Here is a 19,686-nt window from a genome sequence, read left to right on the forward strand (position 1 = left end):
TATATATATATATATATATATATATATATATATATATATATATATATTAAACAGATATTTTTTTAAAAATAATAGTTATTATATTTTTTGTATTTTTTGTTTCTCTTGATTCTTGATATTTTTATTTAATATTTTCCCTAACATATAAATTTGGCCTACTAAAACCATTATTGTAAGTTATTTTGCTAGAATAGCTCCAGATTTGGCTTCAGTACTGACTAATCTAACATATATGCACAAATATAATATTGTAAAGCTTCTTAAAGAAAAAAATATTTTAAATGAGAGATTTGTGAGGGGTGTACCCATATATGTTGAGCACTGTATATCATTAACTCAAGGAATTAAAATACACAAAGTCAAAAAATAAGCAAAATTAAAAAATTCTATAAAACTTTTATTATTAATATTCACATTCACCTTGAAATAGCTTATTTATATTTGACACTTTTCTCCTACAGTAGCAATGACATAGAAAAAGCTCACATTAAATTTGTTTGCACATAATCCATATTTACATTGATGACATGAAATGTATGACAAGACTTCTACAAATGCAGGTTTGGGGTCTCGTATTAGATTACAAGTCCTATAAATCAGTCTTGAAAATGACTTACTTTGTTGCATTTCAGATCATATAAAACATCAGAAACGTATTTAAAAAATCCTTTTAAGAAGATTTAAAGCTTCTGACATACAATGAGTGTCTTTTACATCTTAATGCAATGAGACAACATGAGATATTCACCACCACCTCACATAAATTCCCCCAGATTCTCTCTATATTCCAAGTTTGCTTTGTTGCAGCAATCCAACATTTCAGTTCCACATATTACACACTGTATTAGACTTCATGTTAATCACAAATTCTCTTCTTTTTTTTCCTCAATCTGCAGTGCTTTTTGCTGTTGTCGACCCCTTGACAGTCTTTGAGCTCTTGGTTTTAGCAGCTTTAAGAGGTTTCTCGCTCATTTCCTTCAGTTCAGCTTCCTCGGTTTCCTCTGTGTTTTCATTGACATCCACTTTCACCTTCCGAAGCTTCTGCTTTCCCTTCACAGGAGCAGAGAAGGTGAGCGAGGCTTTATTAAACTCTAAGGGAAAGACGCCCACGTCCCCGTCGAATCGGTTTTTGGCCACCTGCAGGGACCTCCGGCCTGGACACGTCACCAGCTTCTTCTCCTGGAGGATGAGCACATTATCTGCTTCCTGACTGGCCTGATGTGAGGAAAAGGATGAATTAGACAGGCTAGATTTTATTTATAGATGCAAACTAAGCATGTGTATTTTGGCTGAGTTGAAGTTTCAATGGAAAAAACATGCTGACGTAAACGTAAACTGCCAACCTTAGCTGTGCCAAAGATGGATGCCGTCTGTAGCTCTTTATCATCCTCTTCTTTCCGAGGGTGGATAATTAAAGTCACGTGACAGCAGCTGTTTGTGGCGAACTTCCTGAAGATGCCGATGATGTGGTCTTGTACTGCAAACCTAAGAAAATTGATTAAAATATAATAATATATAACACAGTCAAAATTTTCAGCCTTCCTTATGACATTTTACTTATTTTTGAGATATTTATTAAGAGCTGCTAAAAACTGAGATTTCTTCAACATAAGTTTTAATAACTAGATTCTAACAATTGTCTTCTTTGTCTTGATGACAGTGCGATATTCTTTACTACTTTATTTTGCTAGATACTGGTATTCACCTTAAAGTGACATTTAAAGGCTTAACTAGGTTATTATGTCAACTTGGCAAGTCATTGGACAACAGTGGTTTGCTCTGTAGCCAATCAAAAGTAAAATATTTCTTATTATATTGTTAATTATATTGACCTTAAAATGATTTTAAAATAGTAAAAACTGCTTTTATTTCAGCCAAACTAAAAGAAATAAGACTTTCCCTAGAAAAATAATATATTATAGTGAATAATGTAGATATTTACTTCTTTTATTAAACATCAAATGGAAAATATTATGAAAAAAATTGATAGCAGCTAATTAAGCTTCTAATTGTATATAGAATTATAATAATAATTAAAGAATATTATAGTACATTGCTGTTAAATGGTTGGTTCTGATTGGCTGATGAACACTCTAAGGCAGGGGTTTCAAACGTTCAGCCCGCAGGCCAGATCAGGCCCGCAAACGGGTTTCATCTGGCCCGCGAGATGATTCTATAAAGTATAAAAAACGAGCTGCAATGTTCAATAAAAGTAACTGCTGTTCCAATTGTGTCCATTAGCGCAATTGCAAACTGTTAATTAGAGATCTGCGCGGGACTAAATTTTGAATACCGCTCCTGCCAGGTTTTAGCCTGAACCCGACCGCTCCCGCTAATATTCAGCATTTGTTGTCCTGCTGCCTGACCCGCCCTGTTTTTTACCCGCCGCAACCGTTCCTACTAACGGACGAGGAGGGAGAACAAAATCGAAAACCACCTAGCTATATAGAGTCCAGTCAGCCTATAACAAGCTGTCTGTATACACACACACACACAGCAACAAACAAGCTAAACACAGCATCTCGCTGTCTCATTCACACACATACATACGCATGCTCGAGCGATATTGTTAGACCGCCCGCTCCCATTCTAATTACACCTGTTACCGACCACTCCCGCGCTTTATTTGGAAATTTATTTCCGCGCAGCAAGAAATCTGGTCGGGTCCTGCGGGGATGCAGACCTCTACTGTTAATTTCATCCACTCCAGAAGCCTGAATCAGCATCTGTTGGACAGCCTTCTCAGACAGAAAGAGCACATCTGTGCCCTGCCATACCACACTGAGATGTTCTCACGAGTAAATATAACTATTTTACATTTGTAGTTTAGTCGTATGAAAATTTACAATATAAAAGGAGGCGTGGCACCCAACCACAACCCTAAACCCAACCATCATTGGTAGATTAGCAAAACATACTAAATTGCAGGAATGAGATCATGCGAATTCATGTAGCCACTAATTAAAAAGTTATGAATTGCCGTGAGATTGTGTTGTCCTCAGGCTCCAGCTTTATGATGATCATATTAAAACAAAGAAAACAATCTGAAGTTGTTGTTTTTAAGTTATATATACCATGATTTTACCGGTATGGGCCACTTGGGAAGAGATTTTCCCGAGATTTTGTGTGGGCCCAGAGCTAAAATGAATTTGACACCCCTGTCCTAAGGTGTGCCATTATGTCTTGACCACATTACAGTTATATGACTACACCGAATTAACTGACAAATCTATGAATAAAACAAAACAGAAGATGTTGGATGAGATACGTAAGAAACTAGTCCTACACACAGAAGTTTAAATTTGATATATTTTTAAACGGATTTCTACAACATTTGATCAAAACCTCTAGTAGTGAATTCTGTTTTTTTTCAGCTCTTTTAAATCTTTGCTAAATGTGAATATAGACCACAAAATCCAAAAAATACTAATAATTTTGGGAAATTGAGATTTATGCATTTTATGAAAATAAATCAACTTTCCACTGATGTGTACTTCATTAGGACTGCACAATAGTTGGTCGAGATACACCAATTTAATAATTGGGAATCTAATGGTTGAAAAAATAAATCCTGAGAAGTTTATTTTCAATGATGTACTTAGAAATGCAAAACTTACATAATGATAAATGTACAGTAGAAAATTTACTAAATATAATTTCATCAAATGATCTTTACATAACATTCTAATGACTTTTGCCATAAAATCAATTATTTTGATCCATAAATTGTATTCTGGCTACAACCAAAATAAAAGACTTTTGTGTTCCAGAGTCGAAGCCCATAAAACAAAAAAACTACCTGTAATTTTTCTAAAACCAGGCTGCTTCAACAAAATGTTTTTCTTTTCCTTTTCTTTGTTCATTTTTGGTTCACTATATTTACTATATATAACAATGAATTTCACAAATAACCAAAGATGAATTTAAGAAATAATTTTTTTAGAGAAATCTAACTTTTTATGCTGATAAAAAGTACCCAATGACAGAGTATGACTACAGAAAACTCGATTTAAAATACGCCAACATCAATCAAAGCTATCAATCAAACCATTATATAGAATATCATAATAAAACTGTAGCCTTACTTGTCCACAGACAGATTTTCTTGACCCATCATAAACTGCAGGTTGTCAATGATCACGTGACTGATGTCATAAACGTAAACAGCATGCTGCATGGTATCCAAAACAGTCCTGTAAAGGAAAAAAGAGTGCAAGTCATATTAAAAGATTAAGAAAAGAAGCATCATCTCACAAATCGATAGGGCTTGCAATACAATACAGAACTTAATCAAGTCTATTAGACAAATGTCAAGGATTTACTTGATGTTCTGCTGTCCATGGAAGGTCATGAAGTAGAGAGGCAGGTCCTCAAACTTGTCAGCCCACATGTCGTATTGGTCCAGGTTCTCCTCCAGCCTTTGCTTGGAAAACTGGGTCAGCATAATTTTAGCCAGGCGCACATTGTTGATTTCAAAGCTGCCCCATAATGTGTTGACCCCCTGCATGCACAAATCCAGAGCACACTCACTAATGAAGGTGGTCTTTCCACTGCCTGTGGGACCTGCACATATGAAAAATAAACACAAATATTATTATAATTATTTAAATAATTATTTATCTAAACTTTAATGGCTTTATTGATGCATATCAGTCAGAGAGTTACAGTATCAAATATAGACCACTTCAATGTGGCGATGTCACTGGCCCATGAACATTTCCTGCTTGCTGCCAAACTATTTCAAAACCGCAAGCAATTTAATCATATTGTAATTTTAAAACAGCCACCATAAAAATATTTATTAATATGTGGATGCTTGGGAAGTACGGAAATTAAAAATGTAATACAGAAAATAGATTAGGACCAATGTTATTATTTACATCCCTCAAAATGGTCTATAAAGAAACAGTAAGACATCAATTGCTCTAATCTATCAGCAGAAAACGAAATCGTTTTTTTCATTTTCTTTTTCTCTAAATCAAAGAGTACAATTTTATATTGCATCAATAACAATTTTAAGGCAAAACACAAATTAGAAGTATATAATAATAATAACAACAACAACAACAACAACAACATTACAAATAAATCTGACTCATACTGGGCTGTACAATAATACAGAAAATATATAAACAGAAATATGCAAAAAGTACAGCAGTAAAAAATAAATTATTTAATACAAAATTTTTTTTAAAAGAAAGTAAGAAAGTAAAAAACAACACAAATAAACATGGATATTTTATTTGTGCTCTCCATTTATTACTAAGGCAGGGGCAAAGAAATTAAGTCAGGTATAGTTTTTCCCCCTTCTCTCTCTCTCTCTTCATTTTTTATTTAAACCTTTATATTCATACTTCTATTTAAACTAAACATATGTAAATATTTAAAAATATATTTAGCATATAATACATATTAGATTTAATTTTTAATAATGATAATAATTATATATTACAGAAACATAAAATAATAATAAAATATTTGTTTTACAAAGAGCCTTGCATGCAAGCATGCACAACATAACCCCCCCCCCACTAAATATTATATATAATATTTATATATAAATCTATATTATTGTTATTTTAAGTTAATATTTAACTACATTGTTTATTAAAAAAAAAAAAACTCTAAAAAATCAAAATGCAGTTAATAAACACTGTCCTCCCGGAAGTACCTGTACAACCTTTTTCATATTGATGTTAATATTTGATTATCAAGAAATCTTTGTAAAAAAATTGCAATGATGAAATTAAAGAGATCACCATAAAAATACTATTTATTACTACTTACTTTCAAGTGGTTTTTGAGTTTCTTTCTTTTGTTAAACAGAAAATATTATATTTAAAAAAAAAAGCTGAAAACCTGTAAACACTAACTCCTATAGTAGGAAAACCAAATCCTATGTCAACGGTTACAGGTTTTCAGCTTTCTTCAAAATATCTTTTTGTGTTCAACAGAAAAAAGAAATTCAAGAAGTGAACTATCCTTTAAAGAAAAACAAAGCTATTTCAAGTTAGCATTACCAGTATAAATACATTTTATCATTATAATTAATATTGATTCCTTTTCTCTCTGCGTAGTCCCTTATTTATCAGGGACCACCACAGCAGAATGAATCGCCAACTATTCCGGCATATGTTAAACGCAGTGGATACCCTTGCAGCTGCATCCCAGTACTGGTAAACACCTATACACTCTCGCATTCACACACACTCATACATTACGGCCAATTTAGTTTATACAATTCACTTATAGGGCATGTCTTTCGACTGTGTGAGGGAAACTGGAGCACCCAGAGGAAACCCACGCGAACACGGGGAGAACTTGCAAACTCCACACAGAAATGCCAACTGATCCAGTCGAGACTTGAATGTGATCTTCTTGCTGTGAGGCGACAGTGCTAACCACTGAGCCACGCCAAATTAATATTTAATTTCATAATTATTTAAACTAGTTGTGGAAAAAACGTTTAGAAATCAATCATACCCTATATTTACCATACCTGTAAAGACGGTCAACTCCCCTTTGCGATGTCCTTTCAGGATTCGATTAAGCTCAGGGAATCGAGACCACTGTATTCCAGCCACCTGCTCCACATTAGCCAGTTCCCCATACACGTCCTCTCGGAGCTGCTTGAAGGACACGATGGACTTGTGGGCAGCAGGGATCGAAGCCTTGACGATTCGTGTCAGGTTCCTTCCTTGCGCCAATGCCTCGCTGGGACATGGTTGAAACTCTCCAGGCCGGACAAGAGAGCAGCGTTTCAGCCCGAGTTTCCTGGAGAAGATTTTGGAGGCTTCCCAAGAACGCATATCTCCACCCAGCCACAGTGTGACTTTCTTGAACTGCTCCAGATACGGTAAGAGGATCGGTGGCAGGCAGCTTACACCCCGTGGCAGGGCCAAAGATGGCAGACCGGTAGCCTGACTCACTGCCATGCTATCCACCTCGCGTCCTGTCAACACAACCTCGGCGTCCTTGCGTCCTACCAAAGGCAGGCCAAAGAGGTTGTGGTAACTAGAGACTTTTGGCACTGTGGCTTCAGTATAAACCACACGTCCGTCATCCCTCGTCGAGGCCGAAAGCAATTTAACACCACGAAGTCCCGAATCCCGTCCGCCAAACCAAGGAAACACCAAACTCTTGGTAGGCTTGAAGAACCGAACTCCGAATTTCTTTAGAGTAGCATTGGTGAGTTTGGCGATCTGAAACATGGCTTTAATAAGCTGCACCTCGTCTTCCATGAGGTCGGAAAAAGGCACGGAGCTGCTCCAAATTCTTTGCACCTCCTTCACCTCCATCCCTCGTTCCTCCTGCTCCTCCAGGCTCTCCGGAAACCCTAGGAGAACATTGGGGCTGATGGAGGTTTGGCCTTCGTTCAGCATCACCTCAAGGCAGTCCTGGAAGTCCTCCCAGTTTCCTTCTACTAAAGTGTCCTTGCATAAAAACTGTCCGGTGGTTTTATCGATGAAGAGCGAGAAGTTTTCCCGTCCCGATCCTTCAGGCAGGGGTGCCGTAAAAATACTGGGAGCGTGTAAGCAGCTGTGGCCATCGTGGAAAGGGATTTCTTTAAAACGAAGGTATTGTTTGATGTCAGTGACCGTGAGAGGCTGGTCGAAATCGATGACAGACTTTGCATCTTTTCTTAATGTTCTGCAGAAATATAAGGCAACTGTGGGGTTTATATGGCTTTCAGGACAATACCATGTAGACGATGGTGGTCTTAAATAGCGCTGCAGGACTGGATTGAGAAGGGGCTGGTGAGAAGATAAAAATCTCCATTGAGGAAGATGAGAGGGTTTATGAGGACTACAGACCGTTGCCTGTAAGAGACAGCCTGCAGATCTGAGAAACCTGCTCCTCCACATTTGACGATCACTCAGGACATCACACCTGCAGTCATTACACAAAATATACACAATTAGGGACGGCTGACATGAAACTGACGTTTCGACACCATCAAAATCCCAAAGCACAAATGTTTTGAAGCACTCCACCGAAGTATGATTCAAACCAACTAGGTCACGTGACTAAAGTGATTCAAAACATCCCAAGTGGCGTTTCAAAACACCTGGGGCCTCATCTATCAACGCTGCGTATGCACAAAAACTTTCCGTACGCCAGGTTTCATGCTCATGTTTGGATTTACTAACTATGAAATTACTAAAATTAATGTGAGAATGTGCGTTGGCAACTTCATGTCTGGCGTATGTGTATTTCTTGCGTGTGTTTGTTGTTTTCCATTGATGACTCCTAAAGGCAATTATGTTAAAGTGCACACTACACATGTGAAAAAACATTGCTATTAATTGAGAATTGATATAATGGGTCAATTGACAATATTTTTTACCAATTATCTGATATAGAACATATAAAAGCATTTGCAAATGTATACAACCCTTAGTCTATGGCAATGGCAGTGTTGGCCTTATTAGAGGACATTGTCAATAGTCGAATCCAAAGGCTCCAAGGTGGCAGGGTGCACGATGGGTGGCTTCTTGTTGAGTGATGCATTTAAACATAAACATTAAAAATAAAATAAACTTGCCAAATATTATTCCAGCTAAGTTTTTAAATGCATTTATTTATTTTTTATTGAGTGTAATTATTTAACTGCATATCAGGAGACTGCGGTTATCATTAAAGATGTGGCTGTTAACCCACAAACTGACCAAGAGTGCAGAGTTTTAGAGCGGGTGATTGGACAGCTGAAATGCCGGTGCCGCTATACCGCCCTATCAAAGTGTTCCTCTAATACATCTGTGTCTCCCACAGACAAGTATACTACTCCAGACAGTAAAGTGTCACCCACAACTGAAGTAACTCTCTCCTAAAAGGGTGTTAGTTCAGCATCCCGTTTCCCCACCTGTTCGGTCCACACTTTGATGGTGAGCCGCTGTTCTCCTCTTAACCTGCACCTTTACATCGAACCATTTCTTTTTTAATTTACTCACAGTGCGATGTTCAGACCCCACTGCGTTAACCACGTCAGCTAAACTCTTCCACTCTATTTTTCTTTTGTTATTAATTCCGGAGGACAAACGTGCAAATAACAGTTTTTCTCCAGTCTACCTCCAATAGGAGCACCTCCAATTCACATTCTGAGAAGTTTCTCTTCCTGCTTGCTTTTGCCATTGCTTTTTCGTTTGGTTTTGCCAAAGTAGAGTCGTTACCATACTTCACGTTAATTCGGATGTACAAAGAGAATATGTTTGGGTTTCCATGTACGCAGTGGGTTTTTTTTTATACATCTGCATTTTTGACTGTGTACGCACATTTACAGCTTTGTGTGTACGCTTTGTTTAAGTATTAATTCAACGCAAGTCCTCGTACATGAAGCTCTAGGTCACGTGACTAAAGCGACTTAAAGCATCGGTCATTTCAGAAGCGTTTCAAGACCTGGCGACTGCGTTTGACTAACAGGGATGGGAAAAAAAAAACACTATCTCATGTAACCTAGTGGACTGCGTGTGCACAGAGTAACTGTGCTGCAAATGACCCATTTTGACAACCAACTTGTACAAATACTCATATACTACAAATACTGTAATTATGACTTGATGTATTTTAAAAATGTTACTTTTTTATGACCAAAGCAAAACATATTTATTCACTAAATGTTCATTCGGATGTCAAATTAATCTTAAAATAAAACACATTAAAAGAAAAGAGCATTTAAAAATAAAATCTATAGCGGCATCACTCTGCATTCGAATCCATTACCTCCAAACGCATTTACTGTTAAATTTCCATGGCTTTTCTAGGACTTTCATGTAAATATTCATGTCCTAATGTTTCATGTAATGTCTATGTATAGTTGGTAAATAATAAGAAAAACAATGCATGTTTAAATTTATTACAGCATATCAAAAACATGCAACAATCTATTTAGTTTAAATGTATTTTTAGATATATGTAAAATTTGTTTTGATAATGCTCACACAGCACTAATAATGTGAGAGCATGTTTTTGGCGTAGCAGAAGTAAAGACATTTAACCTATAATCAAGTAAGTAGATGTTTTTAAACTAATTTCCATGACTTTTACAAAACTTTGTGGGTTTTTATCAGTTATACCAAAACCTTTCCAGTCCTGGAAAATGTTAAAACTCCATGATTTTTCCAGGTTCTCCATGACTGTATGAACACTATAGGTACATTATGACTGCATCAAATCATTTCACTTAATTAACATTCAGCTGGACAAAATTTTAAAAAGGGACACAGAGTTAGATTGATCAAATTCAGCTCTCTCTGACAAACTATATTTGGTACAGATTTTGTTTTGAGAAGGATTGAATCATTTTAGACAAGAAAAATATTGCATTTTTTCGACTCATGAAACCCAATTTACATAGTTTGATAAATCATTAAATTAATAAATCATTAGTAATAGAATTTTCAGAGCAATTTTTCCCTTTAAGAATGAATATTCACTTATATCCTGCTGTATGATGCATAAAATAAAACACTTTTATAATACGTTTAAAACTAATAGTTTTATATGTAGTATTCCCAAAAAACAACACACAGATTTGTCTCATTACTTTAAATTTTAAAAAATAGTGATAGTGTGACAAAAGTACTATGATTTCAATGTTTAACGTTGTAATACTTCATAAATGTAAATATTTTAAGATACTGATTATTGGGACTATACAAGACTTCCCTGTCAGTAAAGACATCATTAAAACAGTATGATTAAATAAAAAGACATTAGCATTATGACAACTGCACATGTCACAAAAGAGTTTACACTCTTGCTACGGCTTTATTAATAAAAGTTATAAATAAGAGTCACCAAAATACGGTATACCATTCATGCATGACCCCTGTCGTTGTTATTAACCACGTGTGTTAATAAAATTAACAAAAGTATTGCTGAGGAAGGGTGAGGAAAATATATGTAAGACATACAAAGACTACAAACATTAGACGTTAAATAATGTAAACATGCAAAAACTTACAAAACCCGTAAGAAGCGCGCCAAACTGCTATCATGTGTCTACATGTCCCAGTGCACACGAGGTCCGCCCTCCAAAATACGTCCGTGTGAAACAAGAAACTCCTGTAATTTTCCAAAACACCGACTGTAGAACTTTGAAACGAAAGCATGTTTATTTATAGCCAATTAAGCTACATTACTTCTTGCATTATCTCAGATATAGTTGTAAGCACGATCGTTTAATACAAAACGATATACCCGTTACTTCTGATGGATCACTTCTGATGGATCGCTTCTGTTTCCACCCGGATGAAACTGCGTAGCGTACTTGACATTGCACATGCCTTCTTGACTGCTGTCCAGTACATTTGATTATTAAAGGTGTGTGATATTACTCCGAGCAACACAGACAGCAATAAAAGAGTCAGCAGATCTGAATGTAGGATCTCTGTAAATGTGGACATGACAGCTCGAGGGACACCGAGTCGGTTTTTACAAAGCGTTCTTCAGAATGGAGTGGGTCGCTATGTCTGTCAGCTAAAGCGAATCTCTCTGATCTTCTCCAAGAAAGGACAGGGGTCTTTAGGAGTCAGGTATGAGTTTATAGCAACTGTGATGAACCTGCATACAATACCGCCAAAACATGTCCGTGAGAATATTTGAAGAAAAGCATAAGAAATGTACAAAAGAAGATTTAATACAAAAAACAAGAGCATTAAAACAATCGAACATTTTATTAGGATAAACCACATTAGCATAAAGAATTTTAAAACATGTATAAAACATGTAAATGATAAGTGAATACAGTTTATATTATATAAGTAAAAAGTTAATTATATATATATATATATATATATATATATATATATATATATATATATATATATATATATATAGATAGATATAGAGATAGATATATAGATAGATAGATAGATACACATGCATACCAAATTTGTAAATAAATAATGCGGTGTGATGAGAAAAAAAAAACTATAACTTAATAGAAAAGAAGCATTTTAATAATATTTGTAATAATTAATTTGTAATACAGCTACATAATTAAGTGATATTTTGCATAATTTGTTTGATGATAATTATAAGTGAACTAATTTAAATGATATTTCTCCTCTAGGGATTTCATTGAAGAAGGCGTGGTCGACTTTGCAAAGAATAATCCAGGAACTGTGGTTTACATCTCACCTCAGTCCAGCAGAATTCCAAAAATAGTAGCTGAATATTGTAAGTCAGATATATATATATATATATATATATATATATATATATATATATATATATATATATATATATATATATATATGTATGTATGTATATATATAAACTATTATATAATGTTGTTTCCAGCAGTGTTGACTAAATGTCATTAAATCTATAAAATACCAGCCCACTGATTGTTTTTCTATGATTGTTGCAGTGAATGGGAACGTGACTGAGGAGATAATCACCAACAAAACATCACAGCAGATAGCTGAACTTATAACCAAGATGTCCAACCAGTCAGGACTGGACATCATCCGTATTCGGAAACCTTTCCACACAGACAGCCCCAGCATCCAGGGCCAGTGGCACCCCTTCACAAACCGAGCCCCCAGCATTGACCCAGTTGGGCCACAGCCAAAATAAGTACTTTTCCTCCAGTATGTATACTCTGACTGATGTATGAACTGTCGGATAAGCTGTGAATGAATGGAAATCAGCACATTCAACAGTCCGCTGATCATTTAAACCCATTGCTCATCAGTACTTTTCTTTTTGATGGAATTTGACAGTTTGTATAACAATTACATTGTTCTTCAATGGCAATAATCCTTATAATGATAAAAATCCTTATAATATGCCCTGTTTACCGAAATATAATTCTGCTTCATTTGGATAAGTAAAGTTTTAACCTGTTGTTGACTTGTTCCCTTTACTTATTTTGATACTTCTACTTAACTACCCCTAATTAAATTAGTCCTAATGTATCAAAAGATATTCTGAACAGAATCTGCTTGAGTTTGTCAGTAAATGTCAAGGTATCCATGTTTTTTAATAAACTGATATTTCTGTCACTTTAAGATAAACATCAACTTAAAATAAAAAAGGTCTCAAGTACTATGAAATCATACTATTGTGTTATTTATTATTTTGCCAGAGACATGGTGTGATAATACAATAACAAAACAGTAAAACCTCCATCATATCCATTACACGATTTGCATACACTAGTATGGAAGGCAATTGGAGCCAAAACAAAATGCTAAATTTAGATTGTGACTAGATGAATGAAAGAGCCATTGAATGTGCTGCCTGAGGCTATATTTGCGTATGAGAAAAGCATATGGATGTATGTATATAAGCATCAGTTGTCATATTTATTCATGAAGGGTATTGTAATGCTATGTATGTATGAAACATAAGAGCTTATTTTGCCATAAAAATTGTACACATCATGGTCAAACTGCATAGGTTGACAAATGTAATCTGTTTCATTTAAATACTTTTATTCCCTAATCGTCTGCCATAATCAGTGTTTCCCAACCTTGTTCCTGAAAGCACACCAACAGTTCACATTTTTAACCTCTTCCTTATCAAACACTCCTTAATCATCTCATCAGAACATTAGAAGAGACTCCTAAACTAGTGATGTGCGGATCGATACTAAAATATTGATATCTTCGATACCAGTTTGTATGTTCTAGAATTGATTATCTTAACAAAATATCGATATTTCAATATGTAGTTTATTGGAAATAGAAATACAGAGGAAAGTAACCACAATTACCCTTGTTTCTCTGAATAATGCCAATTTAGTCAAAACTACTTGTTCTTCCGCCTGTTAAGTCATGTGCGTAATATGGCACTGTACAACTGCTGATTACACTAGTCAGCCACTCAGTCCGCTTGCCTGGCACATGTTGTTTAGAAGAGGAGGAAAGGAGATGCACAGGTGCTGCTAGGGTGGGACAGACATCGCTTTCAGAGTCCTTAGGTGCAGCAGGCAGGCACTATCCAGATACAAAGGGAGAAAATGTGACAATGTGGCTGTATTTTGTGACAATAAAGCTATAAAAGCTGATAAAGCAACGAAAAAAAGTTCAAAATCTTCAAGGGGACCGGATTAACACGTCACTAAACTAAAAAGTGTGAATGTTTTGTAGATGTTCAGGCAGGCGTTGTAAGATGTACATGCTCAAATGCTGTCAATAAATATGTAAGTTGGCTCTTTTTTTTTTTTTTGTATGATAATTCTTCATCAATAAACAAGAATAACCCGTAATATGTCTCAAATTCAGTATGAAGTGACACTTTAGTACACTACTTGTTACGTTAATTTCCCAAACAGAAATTTTTGGGCAAAGAATCGGTATCGTTAGGGATGTAACAATATTGTAAATACCGTCATACCGCAATAGTAATTTTTTTCAATAATACCGTAGTCGCATGACTCAATAAAACTATATTTCTGAGAAAAGTTTGCTTAGGCGAATGAAGCGAACGGGAGGTAGCGGGAACTACAGTTCCCATCAGCCTAGGCGTGGCCATCATCCTTTGCGGTCTGTTGTCACTACAGATCCAGTAATGCGGTAATGGAGTGTGTTGCTAGTAGCGGGGAAGAAAAAGGGCTGGAAATGATTGAAGCTAAAGCGGGTTTTAAATCGGATGTGTGGAAGTTTTTCGGTTTCTTTCTAAAAAGATACTAAAAAGGGGAAAAGGTGATCTCTCTGTCCCAGAAACCTCAGTCCCAAATGAGAGGGTTTTTTTTTCTGTTGCAGGGGACATGCCCAGAAATCCCAGTTTTTACCAGATTATATTTATATGATAATTTTCCTCAAAAAACCCATCTCTATCTAAGTGAGTGAGTGATTAAATGTTGAATGTGATGAGTTTTCAACACTACTAAATTAAAACTATTTTTTTCATATGGTTTAATAGTTTTTTGTTATTCAAATTGAAAAATTAAAATTCCTGTTTCAAAACTTAAAGATAGATGGCTAATTTGTATGTCATTGATATGTTCAGTGCTAAGGTAAATAAACACTTTTGGCACTTTTTTCGTGTCTTTTCATTAGTTTTGTTTTTCCTGTAAATTATTCAATAAATACCGTACCGTGCCATTCATACCGAGGTATTACCATACCGTGAAATTCTGATACCGTTACATCCCTAGTATCATTCATTTTACTTAGTATTGGATCGGATTGGAAACCAGTGGCATCGCACATCACTATCCTAAACCTGAAATGAATGGGTCAGATAAGGGAGACATCCAAAATATGTACAGTTGGTGTGCCTCCAGGAACACGGTTGGGAAACACTGCTCTAGGTTATGCATACAATGTGCATTATGGAAATTTTGTAACCAACAGTGCATCTTTTTGTAATCTTGCACATGCTTTTTGAATAGTTTTTGCACAATTTATATTGTCCACAAGGTGGAAACACTGAACCAGCCCCTTATTTCACATTTAAGAACAATAATCTGCGAAACAGGACCACAACAATACACATCCACACTGATGAAGACCTTGAAACGTGTTAGAATCGCCCCCAACCTGATCGAGGTTGCTTCTTCTTCTTTTTTTTTTTTTTGCCAGTAATGTGGGAGTCAAAAAGCTTTTCTTGTGTGTCCTTAAGCTTTATATTGCTGTCACTCTGGATTACATTCTCAAAATGCATGTTTCTCAGCTGCTGATATCAACAGAACTGTTACAAACAGAGAGATTGAGAGAGAGAGACCTCTCGGCTAATATTCATTCATTCATTTTCTTGTCGGCTTAATCCGTTTATTAATCTGGGGTCGCCACAGCGGAATGAACCGCCAACTTATCCAGCAAGTTTTTACGCAGCGGATGCCCTTCCAGCCGCAACCCACCTCTGGGAAACACCCACACACACATTCACACACACACACACATACACTACGGACAGATTAACCTACCCAATTCCCCTGTACCGCAAGTCTTTGGACTGGGGGAAACCAGAGCTACCGGAGGAAACCCACGCGAATGCAGAGAGAACATGCAAACTCCACACAGAAACGCCAACTGAGCCAAGGCTCGAACCAGCGATCTTCTTGCTGTGAGGCGACAGCACTACCTACCCGCTTCGCCCTAGTATTCAACATTTGACTTGCATTTTATAAAATCTTTCATTAAAGTTGTCCTAAAACTATTAAACAACATCCATTATTTTATTATCAAACAACTTTTTGATCCACTTCAAATGTTGACTAGAGTGTAGTTGTTTCCTCCGGCGGCTGAATTTCCACAGAGATGAGCGGTTGTCTGATACAGTAGCCCGCAACGAGGAGCATCTGATCAATGTAAGCCATGTTTTAATGAATCCGTTCACAAGAGAGAAGTATATTTATTATGTCCCATTTATTGCAACCAGATGAGACTAGTGCTCTGATCACATCTTTTCCCCCCAGTGAAAACTAGCTTGACCTATTATGTGGATTAAAGAAAGCTCTAAATTAAGAGCGCTGTTGCTAAGTAACAGACACACGGGGACTCGCCAACAAGCCTGATGCAGATGGGGATCTGGTTAAAACCTCCCGCTGTGACACTAAATCGGGGTTCAGGTTAGACAGATGTTGCTTTAGAAAACTTGCATACAAAATGATCATTAAGACACCTCACATGAAAAAATATACAAACAATACGACAGTAAAGTGAATTATACTGTATGTATTGTAGTATTTACAACACTTTATTAATGATTGGTCCAGCATACTGTGGTATTACCTGGTATACTTTAATATACGTTAGTTTTTACTACATGGAAGCATATAATACACCTAATAGTTGTAGAAAACTACAGTATTGGGTCATTTGTTTATATTACTGTGGTTGTTTTGTTACTCTAGCAACTTTCAGAATTACCACAACAGATTAATTCAAGTACTTACTATACTTACTCAAGTACTGAACCGCCAGTGGTAAAGAAGGAGCTGAGCCGAAAGGCAAAGCTTTCGATTTACTGGTCAATGTATGTTCCTACTCTCACCTATGGTCATGAGCTTTGGGTCATGAACGAAAGGACAAGATCTCGGATACAAGCGGCAGAAAAGAGTTTCCTTCAAAGAGTGGCAGGGCGCACTTTTATGGATAGGGTGAGGAGCTCTGACACTCGGGAGGAGCTCGGAGTAGAGTCGCTGCACCTCCACATCGAGATAAGTCAGCTGGGGTGGCTCAGGCATCTGTTTCAGATGCCTCCTGGACGCCTACCTAGAGAGGTGTTCCAGGCATGTCCCACCGGGAGGAGGTCTCGGGGAAGACCCAGGACAAGCTGGAGGGACTATGTCTCTCGGTTGGCCTGGGAGTGTCTCGAGATGCCCCCAGAGGAGCTGGAGGAAGTGTCTGGGGAGAGGGAAGGGGTCTGGGGTTCTCTCCTAAGACTGCTGCCCCTGCGACCCGGCCTTGGAAAGGTGGCAGAAAATGAATGAATGACTTACTATAGTATGGGTCAAAAACACTATAGCATTTACAATAAATTACAATAGTATTTTATAGGGGACTGCAGGTGAAGCTCATATAATTAACTAATAATTATCACCATTCTTGAATTAATTTGGTAAAATGTTGTATTTTCATATGCAATAGAGGCAATATTTCTTCATTCAGTTTCTCTTCGCCTTAGTCCCTTTATTGATCTGGGGTTGCCACAGCGCAAAGAACCGCCAATTTATCCAGCACATTTTACGGAGCGGATGCGGAAACACCCACAGACACTCTTTTACACTACGGTCAATTTTAGCAATTTTAGAACACAGGGAGAACATGCAAAGTCCACACAGAAATGCCAACTGACCCAGCTGAGGCACGAACCAGCGACCTTCTTGCTGTGAGGCGAACGTGCTACCCACTGCACCGCCGCGTCGCTTCATTATTTCTTCAAACATGCACAGATTTCAAGCACAAAACGGTAAACACTGGATTAGGTCAGTTTTAGTATATTTTGTTCAGTTCATTTTCTGGCATATTAGCATCAAATGTTTTTACCGGGGGATCTTTAAAAAGTAGTTTTATATAAATATATTTACTCACTGGCCACTTTATTAGGTACAGCTAACTAGGACTGGGTTGGACCCCCTTTTGCATTCAGAACTGCCTTAAACCATGAGGTACTGCAAATATCACTCAGAGATTTTGTTTACACTGTCTTGTTCCAATAGGTGGATTTAGAGGTTTTTGAAAAAATAAGCACTTGTGGATTTAGCTGATTTTGATGCAAAAGAAAATTTACTTTGTTAAATACCAAAGAAAAAAAAGAAAAAAAGTAATTTCATTTACCGGCTAATATCCTTAACAGTACATATAAAATAAGACTTCTGAACCTAACTATAGGAGTCTGATAGAAAATGATCATTTACAAGAAAAGAGGTCTGATGGATTTAGAGGTTCATATATAGAATAAAATGTTGATCAGGCAAATTATGTATGCACATCTATGTAAAAAGACCTTTGAATTGAATGCAGTTATTAATAAAACCATGAAGTATACTGTAATTAAATAACAGTAAGATGGAGATTTATGGTTCAGTGCAGGATAAAAGAAACTCATTTCGACAAATAGGCCTTTAAACAAGTATTATAATTGAAATTTACACGCTATTTGATAAAGTACATCAAAATAAACGCTTAAAACTGTATCGTGTGTTTTCTATACAAAAAGAGCTTTATGAAAAAACTGCTGGTAGTTTTTGGCTGTAGTCTTGCTTTGATATTTTTAGTGCACAACATACAGAAGCAGTAATGGTGATAATAAATACTTTAATAGGGTGTAAACATCAGATATCATAAGCTCTAAAATAGTGAAACAATATGTGGACGTTAATATACACTTTGAGTGACATAACAGTTAGCATAGCAAAAACTTTGGGAAAAATATATAAGTGCAAAACATGTGCGATTATAGGGAAGGCAAGTGGATATTCACAAACACAACAATGGCAAAATAGTGAAAGAATTATGAATCACAGTTCATGACTAGAAGTACACCATAGGCATACAGCACTTACAAAGAAATACGACTTTCTTCACCTCTGAAACCGCTTATGCTCTCTTATATGATCCAAGACTGCATTTATTTAATCGAAAATGTAAACTGTAAGATTGGTTAATATTATAACAATTTAAATGTAATGAATTTAATAGTTGTAACATATTTAAAATATTATCTTCTTTGTCATGTGATCATTCAGAAATCACACTGTCTTTAAGTAATACACTGTATTTTAAAAAGGTCAAGTGTAAATAAATATTGCTGAACTACAAAACAATTAAAATCAATTTAATTCAACCTGTTATTTGCCATTCTGTAAGTAATTGTGAAAAAAAAAAATTAATGTATGTTGATTTGGTGCTCAATGAACATTTCTTTTTGTTATTATTAAGAATCATTTATTAATACTGTTTATAAATGTTATGTATTGATGTTAATGTTAATGTTTTTGAAGCATTTATTTGAAATCAGTTTCGAAAATACTATATTTATGTTACTTTTGATTATTTTTGATGCATCCTTGATTAATTTCTTTTATAACAATTTTGAAAGCTTGTGTAAATACCCTGTTTTACCCAATAATACAATCGAGGTGTGTTTACATGACAGCATTAAAAACTTGTTAGCGTTTTTGAAAACATTCCAGTTCAGATCACACAGAAAGTCCAAAAAGCAATAAAAAAATCTTTTTTTTAGATGAAGCCATACGAACACCCACCTTCCTTATGATAATAATCC

General features: G+C 36.0%; 2 protein-coding genes across 4 annotated transcripts; one reads left to right on the forward strand and one right to left on the reverse strand.

Moving 5' to 3' along the window:
* Positions 1–369: 369 nt before the first annotated feature.
* twnk (twinkle mtDNA helicase) lies at positions 370–11,031 on the reverse strand. 2 transcript variants are annotated; one of them, NM_001277598.2, is given in 6 exon segments: positions 370–1,215; positions 1,344–1,485; positions 4,086–4,193; positions 4,323–4,563; positions 6,500–7,890; positions 10,964–11,031. In NM_001277598.2, coding segments are annotated over 5 exon segments (2,187 nt in total). In that variant the 5' UTR covers positions 7,866–7,890; positions 10,964–11,031; the 3' UTR covers positions 370–885.
* Positions 11,032–11,252: 221 nt separating this feature from the next.
* Positions 11,253–13,066, forward strand: mrpl43 (mitochondrial ribosomal protein L43). 2 transcript variants are annotated; one of them, XR_015503379.1, is made up of 4 exons: positions 11,253–11,534; positions 12,074–12,180; positions 12,374–12,962; positions 13,018–13,066. XR_015503379.1 is itself a non-coding variant. In NM_001002428.2 (3 exons), exons 1-3 carry the CDS (start codon positions 11,404–11,406, stop codon positions 12,580–12,582), a joined length of 447 nt encoding a protein of 148 aa, NP_001002428.1. In that variant the 5' UTR covers positions 11,268–11,403; the 3' UTR covers positions 12,583–13,061. The 2 variants fall into 2 exon arrangements, 1 of the variants encoding a protein (NP_001002428.1); NM_001002428.2 differs by having other exon boundaries at positions 11,268–11,534; positions 12,374–13,061.
* The last annotated feature ends 6,620 nt before the right edge of the window (positions 13,067–19,686 follow it).

This window comes from Danio rerio, chromosome 12, assembly GCF_052040795.2.
Source record: "Danio rerio strain M-AB ecotype USA chromosome 12, GRCz13ab, whole genome shotgun sequence".
Classification (NCBI taxonomy): domain Eukaryota; kingdom Metazoa; phylum Chordata; class Actinopteri; order Cypriniformes; family Danionidae; genus Danio; species Danio rerio.